The sequence below is a fragment of the Chiroxiphia lanceolata genome, chromosome Z (assembly GCF_009829145.1).
Source record: "Chiroxiphia lanceolata isolate bChiLan1 chromosome Z, bChiLan1.pri, whole genome shotgun sequence".
Classification (NCBI taxonomy): domain Eukaryota; kingdom Metazoa; phylum Chordata; class Aves; order Passeriformes; family Pipridae; genus Chiroxiphia; species Chiroxiphia lanceolata.
The window spans coordinates 15045761-15068176 of record NC_045671.1 but is presented as its reverse complement, the minus strand read 5'-3'; the positions used below and the strand labels follow the sequence as shown (position 1 = coordinate 15068176).

Sequence of the window (22416 nt, the reverse complement as noted above, 5' to 3'; positions counted from 1 at the left end):
TTTTAAATAAATCATCTAAATAAGTGCATCTGATTGTGAACTATTTCAGAAATTTTGCTTACTTAAATAGTTTATTCTATCATGGACAGGAAACAGATAAAATAACCCCTGTTTAGTCTATGACAATTCAGAAGATAGAGTGAAAGAAAAGAATAACATGCCAGTATAGAGAAATCACATATCTATCAGATTTATAGTTTCGGGACAATATCTGCAGCTTTGAATATTTTATTAAGAATTATTTTCCCAAGTAGTTTTCCTTAAGAATAAACCTTTTGGGCATTTGACTAAGTGACCGAAAATTAACATCAAGTTTTGATCAAGTAGTTAAGGTTGACCTATGAATAAAATAAAAAAAAAATCAATACTATTCATGTGTTATATTTTATTCTCTCAGATACGCTGAGTGGATATAAATGCATGCAAATTATCACATTTCTGAGTAAAAACACGAGGTTGTGCTCTGCACTCGTAACACTGCTTAGTTATAACACCTTTTTTCAGCAATAAAGTTGGAAATAATGAGATACGAGCTAAAATAAATTTGGAAGTGATTAGGCTTTTTGTAGGTTTATAGGTTTCTGACAGTTTTGCTGCTTAATGAAACCAGACTTCTCACAGGCAATATGCAGCTGTTATCCCTCATTGCTTTCTAATTAGAACTAGTTTGGAAACATTCCTTTCCATAAAAAACATCCAGCAGGGAAGATCATAAAACATTGGAAGTATTGTGTGAAATCCTGGCCCCGCTTAAAGGAGTGACAGAGCACTTATGTCACTGGGGTCAGCAATCACTCACGATATGAGTATCCTAGGAGTTAAAAAAAAGAAGTATTCTAATATTTGAAAATACAGCCACATGATTGATGAGGCAAAGAACAAAAGATGTAGAAAGCATAACCATGAAAATCCTCTCGATGCCCTAGGGAAGCGAATGGCCCTGTGCAAGGTCCCTCTAAGTGGATTGTCCTGGGAGACTTTGACTGGTGTCTCTTCTTTTTATGGAAGCCAAGATGTTAATTCAATTTGTGTCCAAACCTCTTCACTGAAGTAAATACCAATTGCATACAGAACAGAAACATCTAAAGACCAGCTGCAAAAGTCTCCTTGAAGGAGACTTTGTACCTGTTAGCCCAGCCTCAGGGGCTTCAGGCTCGATGGAGATGGATCGAGAGTGAGGACTGGGAACAAGAAAAAGCAATAAAGATGGAATGAAGAGATACAGTCTGGTGCACTCTTATTTTTAGGGTGCTTCTTGAGTGTGGCATAAGTAGACTTCCAAAGAGTAAAGTTGCAGAAAAATCAGAGAGACAGCACAGTAACAAAAAGGGCTGAGGTTGAACTGGTGAGTTGTGTGGCAGACAGAAATCGGAATAAAATAACCACTCATCCTAAGGAAACAAAATGTATGTAATACTGTGGAAAAGTCTTTAATAGTTCCCATGGCTGTCCTTACTCCTTTCTGTCTTTGTCTGGTTCTTCCCTGAAGTTTTATTACCTACAAAATGCTGAAGTTCTCTGACAGTCTTTCTGGTATTACCTAATTATTCTGGAAAGTCTTTATGTTTCAAAGATGAGTACTTATGTAAGGGAGAGATTTCTTCCTAAAGAAAAATGATGATCAATATAAATTTGATAATTTTGCTTATCTAAGTTAATTAGTTCAAATCAGTTTTTCTCTGTCAATGAAAAGCTTATTATCCTGGCTATATTGCAAAGAATACATGGAAGCATTAACTCATGAGGACACCTAAACCTGACTCAAACAACTCAACATTTCACACATATGGCTACAGATTTTCTTATTAGCAACTCATGGAGTACATAAGATAACAAGCTTTTGACAGCTTTGTCATCCATTACAGAAAATAGCTACTTAGTCAAGTCTAAACTATATATAAAGCATAGTTAAAACTTTTGCAGAAATATTGTAAGACAATAGCATTACTTAATTGCAAAAAAGTTTTAAAAGACTTATTTTAGTACAGAAAAGTAGAAATCACATTAATACTTAAGTTACGGTTCTATTCCCATTAGCGTTTATAGTGTCGTAAACTTTTTTATCTTAAAGAGCAGAGATCAAAATCAACTTCAGTTGCAAGTAAAAGATACTCCACATCAATCCTAAAATATCTGATTCTAAAATCTATACCTAGGAATTCAAAACAAAATAGTGCACTTTGATATTCTGCACAGGTACCAAGAACAAACATTTCTTAAGTGGGAATTTGGCTTAGTTATCAAGGACTGGTAGAGTCAGAGTACAATTGCCATTTGGACTGAGCAGGGAAAGGATAAAATTCACTCTGTATTTGTCATGTTGTTAACTGTTGTGTTATTGTTTATGTCTTGATAAAACTGATAAAAACACTTGTTCAAGTCCAGTATGTTTTATTCTAGTTCCACGGAGAACTACTGAGAGCATAGGCTTCATGACAGTAGAGAAATGAGTGTGTATTCCTATATCAGTTTAGTAAGTCAAATAGTGAGAGACAAAATATCACTTACATTAACTTACGTTAAAGCTGCATGCCATAGGGGCACCTGACCACTTAGGCAGAACATGCAAAGAACCATCATTCACATCTTGTTTTCTTTTATTGATGAAGAAACTGAATGTTTGAAAATCAGTCCTGAAAAGGTGTTTTTCTGTGTGGAAAGGCTTTTTTTCCCCCCTAGGTGTACATATGGCTTAATCGGGATGATTTAGATTTCTAGGATCAAGAGGTGTCACAAAAGAAACAGCTCCCGACAAAATATTGATAAGGTAGGGGGTGTGAAGACAGAGTTTTGGACTGTGAATGATCAGTCAAGTTAAGCATTGTGTTCAGAGAAGAAAATTTTCTGAAGTATAGAAAAGGTATATGACTGTCTCATACTGTTAAGAAACTCTCTGGTACAGACATTGAAGTTCTTGGGCACTGAAACTCCTTTATTCCTCTGTAAATTTAGATGACTTGAAAGTATTAAAGAAAAAGATTTCAGCATAATAGAATCACAACCCATTTTTTCATAATTTTTCCCTGCTTATATCATCTACCTATTTACTGTGTATGACAAATCCAGACTTGCTTGCCATGGAGAAAATGGACCCTTTTGCCACGTAGTAGAACTTTTCTACTGCTCTTTGATAATTTTTGCCTTTTGAACACCTTCTCCAAACACAGCAGAACTATTTGACTCTACTGATAAACAAAAAAGCCAGTGACTTCTGCTATGCAGATTATTACAGTGGTTGTAAAATCACTGGAAACAGCCATTCTATGTAAGGATGACACAGGGCAGAGATCCTGCAGTCAGAGCCAGGCCATGACTGGAACCCACTGAGGAAAAGGACTGTGACACATGGACTCAGTCAGCAGCACAGATCTGACAGGACCCAGCTCCATTTGCATGGCTGTAGGTTTGGAGGAAGAAACTCAGAGCAGAAATTATGTGCAGTAAGTTTGGCTAGCAGCACCCAGGCTGGACATACCACATATTTGCATGTCACCTATGGGCAAGTATATTTTTAATATGCTCCAAACAAGCTGTGGTTTTCATTCCTGAGGCTCTCTGCAGATAACCCCACCATATCCAGTAATTTCTAAAATAGTTCCTGCAGTTTGTGCAGATGTAACCAGCTCACCCAGTTCTCTGCATAGCATCTGGTCTGCCTGCAGAAAGCATGTAAACACCTCTTGCCTTCAACAAGTGGGAAATGTCCCAAAGCATCTATTTTTACCAGAGTGAAGCTGAGTTGCTGTGTTACAGCTGAAACAAAGAGTAATTAGCAATTCATTGAAAAGATACAAGAAAAGAAATCATACAAAGGGGAGTCCTTGCCGCTATCTCACTTTCCTGATTCTTATATCTTACTTCCTATTTCTGGCTTTTCATTTTGGACTTTGCAGCTCAGCTTCCTTTTGGTGTTTCCCTTTGAATTTTTGTCTCTCATATAGCATTGTGCTTATGGTTTTTTGTAAAGGAAGCCTGGGAAAAGGTTGGATCTTTCAGGAATGTGGGGTTGCATATTTTTAGTTTAGGGACTGCCTTTTGGAAATGAGCAACAAGGGTCATGCTTTAAACCTTTTCCTATGTTTAAAGAGATATTAGTTCTTCCTGCTTATCCCAGCTTTATGTATTCCAAAGACTGGATAGTGACAGTGGCCAGAATGTTTGAGTTCAGAAGAGCTGAAGTGAGTATTTTGCTGTTTAAAGAATAAAACCAATAAAACCTATTGATCTAATGAATAGATTGCTCCCATATTCCAGCACAGACCAATCATGTATCATGAAGTACGTCATTCCATGGGGATTTTTAACAAGTGTGGTCAGACTATTCTTAAATAGAACTTCAAGACCATCTCAAAGGCTGCTTTTGTTTGAGAAATAAATTATTTACAAAAGAACTAGAAAAATAGTGCTTCAGCTGGAAACACAGCTCACTGACACTAGATTGTTTGGTTCCCTGTAAAGCATTGAACCCAAGGGTTGAAACTTTTTTGCTTCTAGAAGGAATGCCAAACATTATACATGATGATGTAATTATGATGCAAGCTGGCACCAAGACAATTAACACTGTAAAATTAGAAAAAAAAAATAACTCTGATCTGATCCAGAAGATATTCCACGTTTAATGTCTATTTATACCACAAGTTAAATAATGGTGGCAAATTTTGTGCTGTTAATAGTTAGAGAAGTTTCATTAAATCCCATTGCATCAGTTTTCAAGGGAGAGCTTAATTCAGGGCTTTACAAGATCAAGCTTTTCATTAGAAAGAAAAGCTTAATGGATTCAACAGGTGAAACAACAGAGAAACATTAAAATCAGAGAGAGTGACATTGGATTTATTTCCCTACTTAATCAGTGGACAGTGTGGAAGATCATAGTATCATTATTTCCTCCATGATACTCATACATAAGCCAGACATCTATCTGTTCATATTATTTTCTTCCATTACATGTATTTTTTAATCTATTGTAATAATTTGCTTTGGCTTCTAGCTCCAAGCACAGAATACAGTTTCCATCTTATTCCAAATAATATTGGCTAGTTGCTAGGGGAGTGTGCTGATTCTTTTACAATTGCTTTTCCTCACCACATCTGTCTGTAATTTTTCTATTTATCATCTCACTAGGACATTTTTCCTGTGAAAAATCCAAATGTGAAATATAGCCCTTTCAGATCTTGTTTGGTGTTTTATACAAGGAGCATTTCATCTACATATTTACAGAATAGGATTTTACCAGCTAGTGGTTACTACCAGGCATAAATGCCTAAAAGCATTTGTGGATGGGTCTGCACACTCCTCTGTTGTCTCCTCTAAGTTAGCAAGCAGGTATAAATTGAAGTGCAGGTGAATTAATTTAAGACTGAGTCTTCCTGCTCCTTGAAGTTTCATACACTGTCTGCAACCTGCTTCTTTGGGCTATTTCACCCTTGTTAGCAGATTTATCTGGGGTGTTGAAATGGTGACTGGCCTCAGCCGTACTCCCTGTACCCCTGACTGAGGATGCTAAGGCATCTCTCCTCCACTGAGGAACTGCCCAGAGGGATTTACACTGGCTCCTCAGTCCCACAGGTTACAGTCTGACCTATTAGTATAAACCAATGTCAATTTTAGTTGATGCTATGCCAGCAGACATGGGCAGCAATTTACATTTTTTGGCTGATCTGTGAACTGTGGAGCAGATGTTGAGATAAATTTCTAATTCATCTGCTCATTTTAACCTTATACTTTTGTTCCTCCTCTGGTTTTAGCTGCAATGTTCATTTCCATATCTGAAGTGTTCCTTTCACTTCTCAGAGGATAGTTGCTTTGTATTTTGAAGACGAAGCTGTCCTACTACTGCTAATTGCTCTCCTCTCATGGCTACCAATAGCACTTTCTTGGTTTATACAAAACCTCAACCTAATGCTTTAGTTTTTACACTTCAGGTTCATTAATTGCTCCAAGAATACTTGTGAAGTGTGAGAATACATATGAATATATGTGCACAATCTTGTGCACATAAACATATGCCAAGAGACAAATGTGATTAAAAGAACTGCATTTCATGTGATTATATACTGTATAGGATGGATGGCTGCAAATGTTTCACCAAGTGTCATCTCCCTTTGACCAGTGCTAAATCCCTCCCTCTCCTCCCCTCTCCTTCCCTCCTCACATACCAGAAGAGTACAAGAGTATAAAAAACCAACAATATGTTGGTTTTCCTCACCTTCTTCACAAGAGAGAAGAGTTAAGCATTTTGTTTCCTTTTTATCAATTAACATTTGTATTCGTGAAGGTTTTCCTGCTCTCCTGTATTTCCAGCAGAATCATTCATTTTATTTGCCAGCCTACTGGCAGTGTCTTTAGCCCAGCTGAGACACAGGATTCCCAAAGGGCAAGCTGGTCACACACAGTTCAGTTTGCTTCGGTTCCCACTAACTTACCTGGCAACAACTTTTGGTATTCAGAGGTTTATTTATGGCTAGCTTTATTCCTTTTTTCCTTTCCTGTAGATTTTTCCTTAGTGCAGAAATTGTCATATCTTCAGTGGCTCATCAGTTTCACTGGACTCTTCAGTTGTTTGCTGTTCCTTGTCAAGGCTCTGTCAGGATGAATAAAGGCTAAGAGGGGAGACAGGGGAAATTGAGACTTGTTTTCTGTTTATTTACATTGATTTCATTGAAGAGCAACATCAGGACATCTCACAGAGTGTGTCAGAATAGAAGTGGTATAAAGTGGGGGAGAATCACTCCCCCCAGATAAATGTTAAGGCTGTGTGGATGGTGCTGAAGATGGATGGGGATTTCCCCTGTGGCTGTGAAGTTGGTGCAGCTCACTGATCATTCTCCTGAACTTCCTGTGGAAGATCCCACAAAATACTGATTTCTCCCTGACCAGTTTTTCATTCTAGCAGTGATCTTTGAGTGAAATGTTTAATTAATCTCCACCTAAATACTGATTAAAAAGTGCTACTGCTTCGATGGAGGCAGAAAAAATTACTGAAATATCTGAGCTTGGCTGTTAAATGACATGATCTCACTTAATTCCTTAAAGTAACTATCCACGTCACCTAAGAGGGTATGGCAAAGATTTATTCTATTAAAGGTTATTCTTTCAGCAGTGAAGTGATTCAATGTGATTTTCTTCTGGCCGTATGAGCAATGATAGCAAGGCAGAGATCTCCTGTCAGCAGTGTGCCAAGCGTCAGAGCAATCCCTGTCCTGCAAGAAGGTATGTGACCTACTCAGCATTGATTCCACCCCCCCCCCCCCACTTCTGTGTGTGCTTTTTTAAAAAAAAATCTTCCTCCTTTTTTTTCTCTTTTTTTTTTTTTTTTTTTTTTTTTTGTTTTGGCAGACGTCCTTGAGCATTTGAAACGGATGTGAGAGAGTTTTTAGTCCTCATGCAAAACAACCAACTAAACATAACAGATTACATCAGCTCAGGCTTTTCAATTCCTGGATGGCAGCAGAGTGCTAATCCAACCTTCATCCTGGATTTCATAAACTGAAACAAGGGAGGCTGGCAGGAGCAGCACTGCCGGATTGAGGAAGCTGACGACGGTGCAACATGTGGGCAACACACTTTATAAAGCTCATAAACTTGTAGGCTGATGTGTGCAGCTACCACTTTGGATTCTGTACTGCTGCTTCCCTCAGCAAGAGGCACCAGCAGGCTGAGCACTAAAACCTGCTCTTTGGGACGGAGCATTTACCCCTGCAAGACATGAAGGGCTTCCTGTTTCTCACACTCCTCCTGATGCCCGTGCATGCTGGAACTGCTTGGAGTGCGAAATATGCAGTAGATTGTCCTGAACCCTGTGACAGTAACGCATGCAAAAGTACCTTCCGCTGTAAGCGAACGGTGCTGGATGACTGTGGCTGCTGCAGAGTCTGTGCAGCTGCTCTGGGGGAGACTTGCTATCGTACAGTCTCGGGTATGGATGGTGTCAAGTGTGGCCCTGGGCTGAAGTGCCAGTTTTACACTGAGGAGGATGACTTTGGTGATGAATTTGGTATCTGCAAAGGTAACAATATTCACTTTGCATGCACCCACTGTGGCGATTTGACAGAAACCTACATGTGAGCTTGCCTCCTGCTTGAAAGGTCTAAAGTGGGATTTTTCTGGAAAGTAAAAAATAGCTGCTGGTATTAGAAAGTGTTAGAGGTAGAGGGGCAGGGTTATTAATGTGAGAATATTGTTTAGACTTGGGGACATGTGTGAGGAAACACAGACAGAGTGTGCTCAGAGATGAGATTTTTGACTGGGACTTGGGAGACCCAGGCACTAGTCCTGATGTTTCCACTGATTTGGTGGGTGGCTTTCTTTAAATTGCAAAGACTTTAATCCTGCAAGTCCAACCTTGCCACAGGGTTCCTGCCCCTGCTGCATTCTTTGTGGGTGATGCTCCCTCTGGCACTGCCAGCTGCATGCCCAGGGACCAGGTTCTCACTCTGAGGTCTGGGAGATGGAGATAACCAGCACTGCCTGAGTGCCCTGGGGACATAGGCGTGTTTAATTTAGTCCTGCTGTTGAGAGACTCAACTACCCTAGGGTCAGGGGAGGCAAACAGTGACCCTCCTCCCTGAAAGATGGGAATAACAGAACAGAAACTGACTGTGAGATGTGCAGCCAGCCACTGCTTTCATCTTATTCCAGGTATGCTGCATGCTAAATTCTTTAGTCAGAGACTAAAATGGTGTTTTTCGTTTAAGACCTATTGTTGCTCCATGCAACATCCAGAATATTTAAAAGGAGAGGTATTATGCTAATAAGTATGATGACAATTTTAAAAAATAAACTATTTTTTAAAAAGATATTGCAAAGCCTGAATGCAGTGGGTTTTCCTGTGTTTGTGTGCCACTTCATTAAGTAAATACAGATAAGCCTTTAGAATAACTTCCTTAAAAGAGGAGATGTCTTGGCAGTTAAATATCAGGAGTATTAATAAACTCAGTTAAAGTAATGCCTTAGGACCAGATGCTGCAGAAATCATTCAGGCTGACTCACATATAGAACACACTTACAGTATTTAAAAACACTTACAGTATTTAGAAACAAATTCATGTGCATGGTTGAGTGTCAAACCCAAATACTAATTTTAGTTCTAAAGACTAGAACTTAGGCATAAAGATCATATTTTTTGTGCATTCATGAGACAAGTATGTTACTGAGATAGTTGGTTGATCTTCAGTTTATTAAAAATTACCACAGTGCAAGATCCTGCCTATAATTCTTTTAACAGTTCCTTGGATTTAGTATATACTTTTAAGTTTCCTCATAGGAATTTCTTTGCAATAGTACACTTTGAATAGGAAAAAAGAAATATTGAGGGACATAAGATCTGAATCCCCATAGCTGAATCTTGGATAATCTGGAGAAAATGCAAAGTAAAATGTTTGGGGTTTTCTCCCATTCAGTCAGTGGAAAAACTCTTATAAATTTCAATAAAACCATATCTTGACTTAGAATTGTAAATTTGCCTTTAAAGCTTATATTCCCCATATATTTATTTGCACTAAATATTATAGATATAATTTCTAATTATTTTTCTTTTTTCACCTAAGCTCTGAGGTAGCACAGCCTTTCTCTGTACATATGAGAATTTGATTAGGCAAAGTATGGGGTCAAGTATTATTATTTTATATATGTGTTTACAGCTATGATACCAGGTCATTCACTCATTGGAACAATTCCTATGTTTGTAGTAAATGATAGACTCAGGATAGCTAAATTCTCTTTAGCTTCCTGCAAATATTTTACTTTGAAGTTCTGAAAAATTGATCTGAACTCTCTGTTCTTCAATTTCTTTTTTCTAAAATGGGCAGTATATGTTTCAGAACAATTTTTGGTTACTTTTATTACTATAAGAGTGCATCACATTATTGTCAATAACAATGTCATTCTTGTCCAAAACAGACTAAAGGAATACTAGTGCTCTTGCTTCCCTTAAATCACTGGGAGCTATTAGCAATACATTTAGGAGCAGGCTACTGCCAAACAAAAACCTTCTACTTGTAAAATTGACTCAGACTTGAGTTTCATCAAATATGAAGAGCAGCATCAATGCCAGGATTTTTCCACACAGAGCCAAATGCTTTGGGCTCATCTTGTTACCATGTTGTTGCGCACATCTTTACATCCCAGCTCTCCAGGCTGAGTACCTGCAGCAAGCAGATTGATGCTCCACGTAGTGTGAGCTCTTCACTTGTCTACCGGGGAGGATGTGCACACAAAACTTGTTTCACTTCAGCAGGATTATGGTTTAGTTTTATGTGATCAAGCAGCAGGTCAAAGAGTGTCCTTCTTGGGAAAGGGTATATGTTGAAGCTCAATATGGTTTTCCAGGGTGGAGGGATTCACTGTGTAGTCAGTTTAAAGGAACTGGTTGATTTTCTAGGGCTCTTCCTTTATAAAACATACCTGTTATGTTTGCAAAGAATCGTAAAATTTTGGCTTCACTTTAGGGCATTAGACTGTTTTTCAGATTGCCCAGGCTGCATAGGAAAACTAAATATTTGCACTGACTTAAGAGGACTGGACAAACTGAAAAGGACAACCCTATTGTGAGGTGATACATGCACAGAAACTATGTTTGGATCAGGAGGCTCCAGAGCTGCGAGAGACAAAATGAGGGAGAGGTATCATTTGTGCATATTATGGTCACCTTTCTTAAGGTTTTTATGGAAGCCTGGGCTAGATGGTTCCTTGGTGCAGCCTTTTATTGGTCATTCATCTGTGTTTAGGAGGTGAATCCAAAACTCTCTAGACTTTGCCATTTAAGGTGACCATGAACCCTGTGTTGGCAAGGATAGTCTGAACATAAAGACCTTTCTCCTGGGATATCTCAGACTTCTCTTGGGAATGATCTCATGTTTGGGGGTTTGGAAAGGACATGTTGGAAATGGATTTTTCTTGGCTCCATCTTTTCAGCAATGGTCCTGGGATGGTACCCTCTTCAACAGCAAGGCAAAGGAAGACAAGAGCTGTGATCCCTAGTTTAAACTCTGGGAAGTTATGCAATTCAACAAGTGATATGTGTCAGCTACAGGACAGGGCAAATCCCCTGCACCTGACTTAATTTTCTTTGGAAAACATTCAGTCCCATCTTAGCAGCTGTTCTTTGGTGCTTCTCCACAAGCTTGCTCAAGGATGGGAGGTTTGAACTGGGGCTTTGACCATTGCAGTACAACCAAGGAGGATCCCTTCAAGGATACTCAGGGTATGGCTGGAGACATAAGTGAGCCCCTGTCTGTCTGCCATGGTAAAACAGACCTTTGCTGTCTGAGAAGCTGTTGGATAGAAGAAGGCTCTTCCCCAGGAGCCAGTAGCATCTACAGGCAGAGAGTGCATTTGCTGGATAGCTCCTCAGGGTCAGGTTGCATCCTCCACCCAGAGAGAAGGCAGAGGCCCTGGCAACAGTAGTCCAGTACCAGCAACAGATTGCAGCTCTAAGTCATGACAGTTACGTAGGTCAGATAATACCATGCCCAAGAGGGAATTCAGGGACTTTCTGGAGTCATCTTCATTTCTAATTCTTAATTTTTAAATCCAATGCTAGTCCAATTTTGACTACATCCTCTATGATTACATACTTATATATTGTATATTGCTTTTAACTTGAATTTTAATACTGAGAGTGTTTCAGAGAAGGATTACTGATAGGACGTTTTTTAAATAAGTTAGAGGAAACAAAATTATTTATATAATGTGTGTCAAGGTTAGTTAATACTGGAAAATACTTGTAAAAAGCAGTCAGCATGCTGAAATCTTGTAGCTAGGGTTTAGCTGACCTCCACTCAAAGGTTTTCTACTTTCAAGGACATAAGCAGGCCAGCTATCAACACAGCTGCTGACTTGGATCACTGAGAACCACTTTGCTATAATTTTTTTTCCAGAGTGTCCCTATGGTAGCTATGGAATGGAATGCAGGAAAACATGCAACTGTCCCTCTGGCATCTGTGACAGAGTAACGGGGAAGTGTTTGAAGTTCCCATTTTTTCAACTGTCTGCTTCAAAGCCTCCCAATCGACGAAAAATAATTTCACACACAGGTAAGACTTTGTGGGGCAGTTGATTTTAGCAGAAAACACCTTGTCCATGATCTACTACCATGCTGTGTACACTGTGTGTGAGTGATGTGTACTTTGGTGGAGCTGTGCAAAACACTCACAGCACAAGGTACGTTAATTTTTCTTATTGGCAGCTCACTTAACATGTGGCAAGGACTTAGATCGTCTGTGACACATCATAAAAACATTTTGGAATCTTAAGCATGGGTAAAATACTGCATGTGTCAACACTACAACATCATCTGTGTAATTGGAGGCTAGGGTTTGCATTAGTCAGTTCAGATGTGATAACATGTAGCTGCTTTGTGTAGAATAGGATTTCACTACATTGTATTTGCTACTGCTAGCTAACATGGTAAAACCAACATTTTTTTTCCCCCATGAAGACAGAACTTTATATGTTTTCAGTTGTCAGTGAACAGTTTTATGAAAAGTTCTATAGTAGTCATTTGTCACAGTATCTCTGGAATAAGTTCTTACCTTTACAATTATGTTTGAAGCTTCTAACAGATCTTTCCAGAATTTAAAAAAAAAAAAAAAAAAAAGAAAAGAAAAGAAAAAGGAATGTGAGAAACTAAAGTGATTTTGAGGCGGGGAGGAAAGATCACTGAAGTGTTTAGATCTGGGATTAAAAATTTTCCCCTTATTTTCCACCTGATGATACTGAGGTATGTTTGACTGAATAATGTTTACTTCAAATATAAACACAAACCAAAATCAATACAAATGTGAAGAGAAGTTAAAAAAAAAATTAAAAAATCAGAGACTTAATCCTAGAACTATTGGGAGATTTATAAGACTTCACCCAAAGGTCTTTGGATTTTATTTCTTTTCCAACTGCAGTTTGTGTGCCTTATTTTTACTCCTGTTATATTAAGCTAGCTAAAGTTTGCTGCCTTAATACATGATTTATCTTTCCCTGCTTCTCTGTTTAGAGAAAGTTAGATGGAAGCAAACTTTCTCAACTTATGCTTATATCACATTTAAAATCATATTTTTCTGTATCTAGCCCATATTCGAAATTTTCCCAGGCAGCCTTATTTTCATTGGTTCCTCCTTCCCTTCCCTCTTTCGCCCTTGCCTTTGGTCCCAAACAATCTGCTGCCCCTAAATTTAACAGCTTGTCTGATCACAGCCATGATGAGATATTTACCACATAGAAACAAAGATTGGTTTTTACACCTGCAAAGGTTTCATACTGACTTCTGTCCTTCCAGAGGTCACTGGAAGCAGACAGAAGACACTGGGTGGTACTCCATGGGGTGGTCACACAGAGTTTCATTTAATAATGGCCTTCAGAGGTAGCTAAGGCATCTATGAGGTCTTCACTGTATTAAAACAACTGCAAATGCTTCCGTATTTTAAACAGGCAAGTTTCTGACCCATACGTTTATAAAAACATTATGGCTACACATATCCTAGTAAAATGAAAGGTGTCAGAGTGTGTTCCTGTGCATTGCAATTTGACCCCTGCACAGTCAAACAGTAGGGCAACTGATGACATGCTTTGTCCCAGCCCAGCTAGCTGTGCCAAACAACCTCAGCCACAGCTCAGGAATCAGGTTCAGCCAGAGACTGTTTCCAGTTGACAAACTAGATATCATTTTATCCTATTTTTGGAGAGTGAGGGAGTTTAGTGGCATGCACCAGGCTATTCCATGCTAGCTGGCTGTAGTTAGAGAATAGCTCCAGGTGTTTAATTTGCTGCTGTAGCTGTTGAGGATATGTTGCTTAGTCCTGTGTCACACTGGAGCAAGTGTTACAGTCAGAACTGGAAACTGAAGTCACATCATCAGCCTCATGCTTAAACTATTAGAAAACACATCTGACTTATGTCTTAATTTGGCAGAAATTTTGCAACTAGGTAATTGGAGGCATTTAGGGAGATTTCTGCAAATTTGCCAGTTAAGGTTTTTCTGAAGTATTCCAAAAAGGAGGGACATTGCTGAACAATATTTTAATGCTCTTATGTTTGTGAAATCCACCTTTATTTTTGTATCTTTTCAGACAATGACATGGCATCAGGGGATGGAAATTCTGTAAAAGAGGAATTTGTTAAAGAGAAAGCTATTCGCCCTCCGATAATGAAATGGCTAAATCCTCGCTGATACTTGCTTACACTTGTAAGACTTTCAAGTGAATGCATTTCTCACAGATTAATGAATATGCAACAACACACTTTAAGAACAAAGTAGATCTATAGCATATGAAAATGTAATCTCTGAAGGTCAATTGTGATCTGTTTTTAATGAGAAAAATGTTTACTTTAAAATAGACTGTACAGTGTATATGATTTTTGATATTTGTTTTGATAAGTATTTGAACAGAAACGTATTGTGGATTCTTGAATGTATAGTAAAACTGAAAACCCAACATGATCATTTAAATAATGCCAGAGGCCAACTCCTACAGCCCGAGGCTGGGAAAACTCTCACTGAAATCAGGGGACAGTTTGGGTGAGTGATAATATTGACATGGAGCCAACATGAAAGAAACAAATCCCAGGACAGAAAGCAACACCCCTGAATCTCAATAATAATAACATGGGAGAACAACAGCGTGATTAAATTAACCAACATTAGTGGCTAGTAATTTTCTGGGTTTTGGAAGCTTGGTGACAATTCCTTGGAGATAAATATGCCTTTCTTCAGTGAGAATAGACCCAGCACTTCAGTTCATACATTATGAATAACTTAGGCAAAACACTGCAGACATATATTTTATTTAGTTGGATTTCTAAAGCTAAATTTTGTACAGAGAAACAGCAGATTGGTAAATTCTACTGATTTGTAAACGGGGATCTGAAACAAAAGAAGCTGCTTACCATTATTTAAATATATATGTTTCTATAAACCAACTAACTGGTGCCATTAAGATGACATCTGCATTTTTTTGAGAAGAGTGGGTCCAGTGCAAGAGGCCAGCAAATGGACCTTTATGCTTTCCACCCTGATTGTCGGCTACAGCCCAGATCTGATTCACAAGGAGTTTATTTGATCCAGTGTAGGGAAGACTTAGACCCTCAGCAAGTAGTAGTTCAGCCAAGACTACAGTATTTTGGTATACAGTACTTTGTGTCTCAATTGCATGAGCAAGCTGTCCTGTTTCAGCCAGGAGAATAACTTATATGTGTTAGTGTGTTGCAGAACTGGCAGTCCCTCATTCAGTCCAAACAGGACGGATGACACATGTGTAAGTTGAAAATCACCACTGAGGTGGATTTGCTAATATGTCTGGAAACAACCAGGTACTCAGATAATAGAAATTGGTGTAGCTGTGTCAGTGAACCTGGATTGTGTGAGTTTAGAAATTGCCTTGAAACACAGAGCGCTCCCATTGGAAATCTGGCTTGAATTGAATAATTCCTTTGAAATTGATGTGAGCTTTGACAATGACTTCAGTAAAACAAGGAACACATAGTTCAGCAGTCAAAATTTAGTTCAGGATCTGAAAACATACTTTTAAACTAGGAGCAACAGAAACTTTTGAAGAGTTGATCCAAGGCCAACAGCTGTGGAAGCAGGATGCTTTCACCAGGGAAAGCAGAGATGAGTCTTGCTGCTCTACAGCAAGAGGATGATGACAACAATAGACATCCAGACATCAGTAGAGCAGTGCAGGCTCTCCTGCCATGATAACTGGAGACACATGAACGTAAATTTCATAGCATATACCACATTTCAACTTGTGTTGAATGTTAGGGTCTGAGAGAGAGTAATTTTATCTTGGGCTATTTACAAGCAAGTGTATTGATTCTCATCTACTGATATCAAAAGTAATTTTTTCTTGATTTCAGTGAGAGCAGGATCAAATCCACAGTCCTTGAGCAGATGATGACAATTATTTAAAGAACGTAGTAAATATTGCATACATTATTAATATTTTGCAAGTGTCATAAATGACATTATGAGTTCTTGAATGTAAATCTAATAAGCTGGTTGGTTTTAAAAAATGTAAGATTATTATTGTTCAATTAAAAAAAACAACTGAAAGCATCACTGTCTATTGTGTCAATCTACTGATGATAGAGTAAGACTGATGGTGATGGCACAGCCACAGTGCATGCAGATTAGGCACAGTTTTGCTCCCAAATCCACAGAAACACTTTCACAATGGCTGCACCTATTTCAGCAAATTTGCTGGGGACTATTCACCATTGCTGAAGTTGAGTGGTGGCCCATGTCCACAATGACTTGTGTCCATACCTTTCAACCACTTTCATCTCCAAAATGAGGTGGCTGGATCCAAGTTGCCTACCAGAGAGATCCACTCCTTGGTCAACCCCAGAACAAGAAGGGTTTGACAGTTGTCCTGCTGACCTGGCCACCATGATGCCAGGGACCATTTAGCCCTGGAGAAGTGCCTACAACTCCTTTACACTGTTTCATTTACCCTAAAGTAGTAACCTGTGAATCCAGACCTACAAGTCAGGAGAAAGGAGAAGATGGAGAGGGATGCCTTGCAGACAATTTTGGATGATTTCTACACTTTTTCATCAAACTTATAAAATGCTTTTGCATTTCTTCAGCTGCTCCAGTGATATATTGCTCCACACAGAATAGACTTCAGAGTGAAATTATAGTATAAGCAAATTTTCTTTCTTATCCTTTGAAATGTCTACCTGTTGCTACTAGTGACAATAGGACTACACCAGTATTTGAAATAATGCAACCACAGAATCATAGAATAGTTTAAATTGGAAAAGACCTTTAAAATCATTTGAGTTCAACTGTTAACCCAGCACTGCCAAGTCCACCACCATGTCCCCAAATGCTACAACTACATATCTCTTAAATACCTCCAGGGATTGTGACTCCACCAGTTCCCTGGGTAGCCTGGTCGAATGCTTGACAACCCTTTCCATGAACAAATTTTTCCTAATATACAATCCAAGCCTCCCCTAGCACAAATTCAGGCCATTTGCTCTTATCCCATCACTTGCTACCCAGGAGAAGAGACTGAACACCACCAGGCCACATTGTCCTTTCAGGTAGTTGTAGAGAGTGACAAGGTCACCCCTGAGCCTCCTCTTCTCCAGGCTAACCAAATCCAGCTCCCTCAGCTCCCTCAGCAGCTCCTCACAGGACTTGTGCTCTAGACCCTTCACCAGCTCTGTTGCTCTTGTCTGGACACACTCCAGCATGTCCATGTCTTTCTTGGAGTGAGGGGCCTGAAACTGCACATGGGATTTGAGGTGCCCAGTGCCCAGTCAGGGGGACAGTCACCGCCCTGGTCTCACTGGCCACACTATTGCTGATCCAAGCCAGGATGCCACTGGTGTTCTTGCCCACCTGGTTACACTGCTGGATCATGTTCAGCTGTTAACCAGCACCCCCAGGTCCTTTTCCACTGGGCAAATTTCCAGCCACTCTGCCCCCAGCTTGTAGCGCTGCCTGGGGTTGTTGTGACCCAAGGGCAGGACTTGGCACTTCGCCTTGTTCAGCCTTATATCATTGGCCTCAACCTACAGATCCAGCCTGTCCAGATCCCTCTGTAGATCAACACTCTTGCCCTGCACTTAGTGCAGATGGTGCCATCTGCAAACTTACTCATGACATCCTTGCAGTCCTCATGAGTTGTCTGCCCCTTCTTCCAAAAGTCATAAACCCTGGTTTTTTTCCTGAGTTTCAGCTGCAGCTCTTGGTTCAGCCAGGCTGGTATTCTTCCCTTCTGGCTTGTCTTTTGGCACACGGGGGTGTCCTGCTCCTGTGCCGTTTGGATTTCTTTCTGAAGGATGTCCAGCCTTCCTGGACACCTTTGCCCTTAGACATTGCCTCTTGAGGGACATGAAATGAGGTTCATGGAAATAAGGGCTTTTCACCAACCTCTTCTTTATTTTCCATCCTTTCATCTTTCTACCTCTCTGTCTACATCTCTCCTGGTTCTTCACTGTACACTTTAACTCATTTTCCCTACTTAGCAGATGTGGATTTTTTTTAGACTTTTTTCCTTTCTTTACCCAGCTCTGTGTTCTAGGCATCCTCTTTGCACCTGACCTTTCCTTCCCACACAAGATTAAAGTTAAATATTGATGTTCTTCTCTCCTGTCATCTACTATCTAAATTAGTTTTTAGTTTATTTCCAATATGACTATACATGGCAAATAGGCCTCATTTCTAGTAGGTAGAAATTATTTTCTCAGCTACTAAACTGTAAGCTGGTAATATATGCCAAGACTCTTATTTTTTATTTAATGTGCAATGACACTGATGAGAAGTGTTCCATAATGTAGTATCTATTTTAGTCTGTTGCAGTCACCATCACATTTCAAACAATATATCATCAAATGTTTTAGAGTGGTGTCCGAAATACACAGAATAGAGAAGACTGAAATATATTCAGATATATTTCACCCACAATTCAAATAATATGTCATAAATATATTTCCAGCATAGATTGACTTTTAATGAAAAACAGCCTTATCAACACCAGCTGTGCAAAATATCTTCAACATACTTTAATATCTGATTTTGTTATATAAAACATTCAAACTAATATTGTGAGATGTACCACTAATCACTAGAGTGTAATTAACAATATAAATTTGCCACTCTGATCTGCTGGACATAGATATTGAAGCAAACATACCAAAGTATATATTTTAAATTAAAATAAATGTATTATCACCTCTGTACATGCTTGGTATCTATTTAAATGGACTGTCAGGTCACAGAAGTGCTTTGAAAATATTTCCTGACACCTGCAAAATTGGTAAATATTTCCTGGTTTTGTTGTGTCTGCCGAAAATAGGAATTTTGCAAGTTGGACTGATAATTTGACAGGCACCACAGTCTCCACTTTGTCTTAATGTGGTTTCTATTGGCGTTCATGAGTATCGAAGGAAACTGGGGCTGAAAAACCGGTATGTTCCGGCTTTTTTGTTCTTCCAAAATAGGCACCATCTATCTCTTGGGTGGCCACAGACCACGCACAACTTTGATGTGTGGCTTAATTTTTGCAGAATGCGTGAATTTAGCAATCTAATAGATGTTAATACAGCAAGACCTCTGAATGCTGAAGTATTTTCACCCATCCTTTGCAGCAGCTGCCAGTGACCCCTGTGCATGTGCTGGGTGCCTCAGCTGTGTTTGGGTGGTTGTGTTGCATCCACACCTGGAGAGCCTGGCTTCACTGCAGGTGCTGGCTGGGATCCAGCCACAGTCCTGGCACCCCCATATCCCCTGCACTGCCTTCCTGCAGGATTCCCAGAGCCCGCAAAATGCTCTGTATAAACAAACTTGAGTTTGGATGAAGAAAAAGATAGAGATTTCCTTAACTTTATTAGGATGTGATGCTCCTGATCCTCCCTGATCCCCTCCCATCCACTGTGCTTCCAAAGTGGCTGCACCTCAGATTCCTCTGCTAGCTCCCTTCCTACTTTTGAAGGCTATTAAGTAAAAATTCAACTGAAATTAAGGGCAACAGTTGATTATGCATGACCTTATCTTCACCATTCTAAGGAGACACAGATTAATTTTTCATGAAATGACATAACTGATGCAGTCTTTCTGCTCTGCAAACACTGAACCTAATAAAAGTGTTATTTGATAAACTGGGACAACTGAAATCCTATGAATATTACTTGAAAATATCTTTCTTCCTCACATGAGAAACATCTATTTTTGAAGAACAAATAATGGATTGGAATGCCATTGAAATCCAAACACAATATTAGTATGTTCCTGAAAAAAGAAAGGTACAATGCTGGGGGAGAATGCACCAGAGCCCTTGCAGCTGTGTCACACTTTCCTGTTTGTTATTTTTAGTCTTCCATTCATGGTCTTTATTTTGGGCTTTACTTTGCTTCCTATGCAGCTTCCCCTTAACTCCTGTATAGTTCTGTCTTACATATTTGAGGCATTTGGCTCTCTCTTTTTTTTTTTCTTCAAAGGAAATCCAAGCAATGCTGTCCAGTTTCAGAAACTCATGTTTCTCTTGGCAGTGGTTGAGTTCTTGCTTTTCTAAAGGCATTTAGGAAATTTATGTTGCTAGTTTTCAGCTTTAAACATACTCAGGTTCCATAAGCATAAGAAGCATAAGCACAAGCAGCACACAAAGGAAGCTCAAGTCTGTTATATAGTATGTCCTGGTCTTTGTATCTAAAAATCAACAGTATCCAGTCCCACATTAAAATTCCAGGATGGCATTCAATAAAAATAAGCACATAAATGGGCTCTGGTGAAACATTAAATTCTAAAGAAGTTTTGTAGGTTTTCCCCCTTTATATATTGAAGTGTTTGTAGTCTTGTAGAGCCATATAACTGATCTGCAGAACAGAGAATGTTATCATCTCTTAAAGACATACCACAAATATCACATTACTGAACACTTCGATAACAGCCTAGGACCTATCTGCACAGAACCGGTTATGAACCTCAGCTGATGTTTAAAAAAATACGAAGTTTTTTGGGGAACAGTTTTCTTTACCTCACAACAAATTTCATTATAGGGGAATGCACTTCATTGCAGATGTGCACTCAGAGACTCGGAATTCAGCAGCTACATGCTCAGTGCAAGAGGTGCTGTTAAAAACCTCAAAACTGAATCCCTTAGCACATTGAAACTGATTTCATGATTTCTTGGGACATGGTTCCCAACTGAGACTGAGAGCTTGGGGCTAGCAATATGAATACTACCTGACAGAAAGTACAAAACCAGAGGACACAGCAAAGGAGGGTGAACAGTGAAAGCATGCTCTACTCCTTACTTTACAAAATCTCCTCAAACTGCTGAAATTTGGCTGCTACCATGTCAAGCAACAACATCTGGCTCCCTCTGGCCAGCATGAGGGCTGGCACTGCCAACCACAGCACCTTAACACCACCACACCTGGCTTAACATCCATAAAGCAATGTTTGATGAAAACAATGCACAAATGCCCTGAGCATTAATTAAATTAATAAAGTAGATATAAATTAAATAATTACCAAGGCAGCTGTGGTGGTTTGACCCCGGCTGGAGGCCAGGTACCCACCAAAGCTCCTGTCCGCAACTGGACAGCAGAGAGAAAATATAATAAAAGGCTCATGAGTTGAGATAAGGACAGAGAAAGGTCAGTCACCGATTACTGTCATGGGCAAAACAGATTTGACTCAGGGAAATTAATAGAATTAATTACCAATCAAAAGCAGAGCAGGATAATGAGATGTAAACCAAACCTTGAAAAAACACCTTCCCCTCACCCCTTTCTCCTTCCTGGGCGCTGCCTCCTCCCCCAGCAGCACAGGGAGACAGGGAATGAGGGTTACAGTCAGTTCATCACACGTTGTTCCTGCCATTGCTCAGAGAGGGGAGTTCTTCCCCTGCTCCAGCATGGGCCACTCCCATGGGAGACAGTTCTCCATGAACTTCTCCAGCCTGAGTCCTTCCCACAGGCTACAGTTCTTCATGAACTGCTCCAGTGTGGGTCCCTTTCCATGGGGTACAGTCCTTCAAGAACAGCTGGCTCCTGTATGGGTCCCACACAGGGTCACAAGTCCTATCAGGAAACCTGCTCCAGCATGGGCTCCTCTCTCCACAGGTCCCTGCCAGGAGCTGCTCCAGCATAGGTTTCCCACAGGTTCACAGCCCTCTTTCGGGTATCTGCCTACTGCAGTGTGGGTCTCCTCCATGGCCTGCAGGTGGATCTCTGCACCCTGGTTTACTTCCATAGGCTGCAGGGGCACAGCTGCCTCACCACAGTCTCCCCCATGGGCTGCAGGGGAATCTCAGCTCCAGCACCTGAAGCATCTCTTCGTTGGCCTTGGTGTTTGCATTGTTGTTCCTCTCACAAATTCCCACTCTACTTTTCTGAGCACAATTGCATCTGTGTAATACCTTTTTTTCTTAAATATGTTGTCACAGAGATGTTACTGTCATCCCTGGTTGGCTTGGCCTTGGCCAGTGGTGGGTCTGTCCTGGAGCTGGCTTGCATTGGCTCTGCAGGACGTGGGGGAAGCTTCTTGCAGCTTTTCACAGAAGCTACTCCTGTAGCCACCCTGCTGCCAAAACCTAGTTATGCAAACTCAATACAGCAACAAAGGCCATACCTGGGTCCAGATCTCTCCCAGGTTCTGATGGTGTTCAAGTCTGTAGCTAGCTTTGCTCTGTCTTGGATAAGTAGATGATCATAGTCTGGTGGCTCTTTTCTGTTGATCTCCAGGGTGGACATATAAAAAGTAGAAGAAGGTGAGATCAATCTCAGCTGACTCAAAAGGGCAAATACTGGGACACCTGGAAGCTGGTGACTTCACATAGGAAGTACATGGTGGCTGATCTCAACCCTTACACTTGGTAAGATAGAGCCATCTTCCATTGCTGCAGTAAAGAATGCACTATAAGCAGGGAGAAAGGTCATATTAGATGAGGCTGAAGATCCTTCTAGCCC

At 39.9% G+C, this 22416-nt stretch overlaps 1 protein-coding gene across 1 annotated transcript; it reads left to right on the top strand.

The window, feature by feature from the left end:
* Window positions 1–7144: 7144 nt before the first annotated feature.
* On the top strand, window positions 7145–16045 carry ESM1 (endothelial cell specific molecule 1). Its single transcript, XM_032676845.1, has 4 exons — window positions 7145–7209; window positions 7336–8005; window positions 11877–12032; window positions 14058–16045. The coding sequence occupies exons 2-4, from the start codon at window positions 7705–7707 to the stop codon at window positions 14156–14158; spliced, it is 558 nt and encodes a 185-aa protein (XP_032532736.1). The 5' UTR covers window positions 7145–7209; window positions 7336–7704; the 3' UTR covers window positions 14159–16045.
* The last annotated feature ends 6371 nt before the right edge of the window (window positions 16046–22416 follow it).

Coding starts and splice junctions, on each gene's coding strand:
- ESM1 (XM_032676845.1), top strand. CDS start 7,705: ATGAAGGGCTTCCTGTTTCTCACACTCCTCCTGATGCCCGTGCATGCT. Junction 8,006..11,876: donor TGAATTTGGTATCTGCAAAG/GTAACAATATTC, acceptor TTTTTTTTCCAG/AGTGTCCCTATGGTAGCTAT. Junction 12,033..14,057: donor AAAAATAATTTCACACACAG/GTAAGACTTTGT, acceptor GTATCTTTTCAG/ACAATGACATGGCATCAGGG.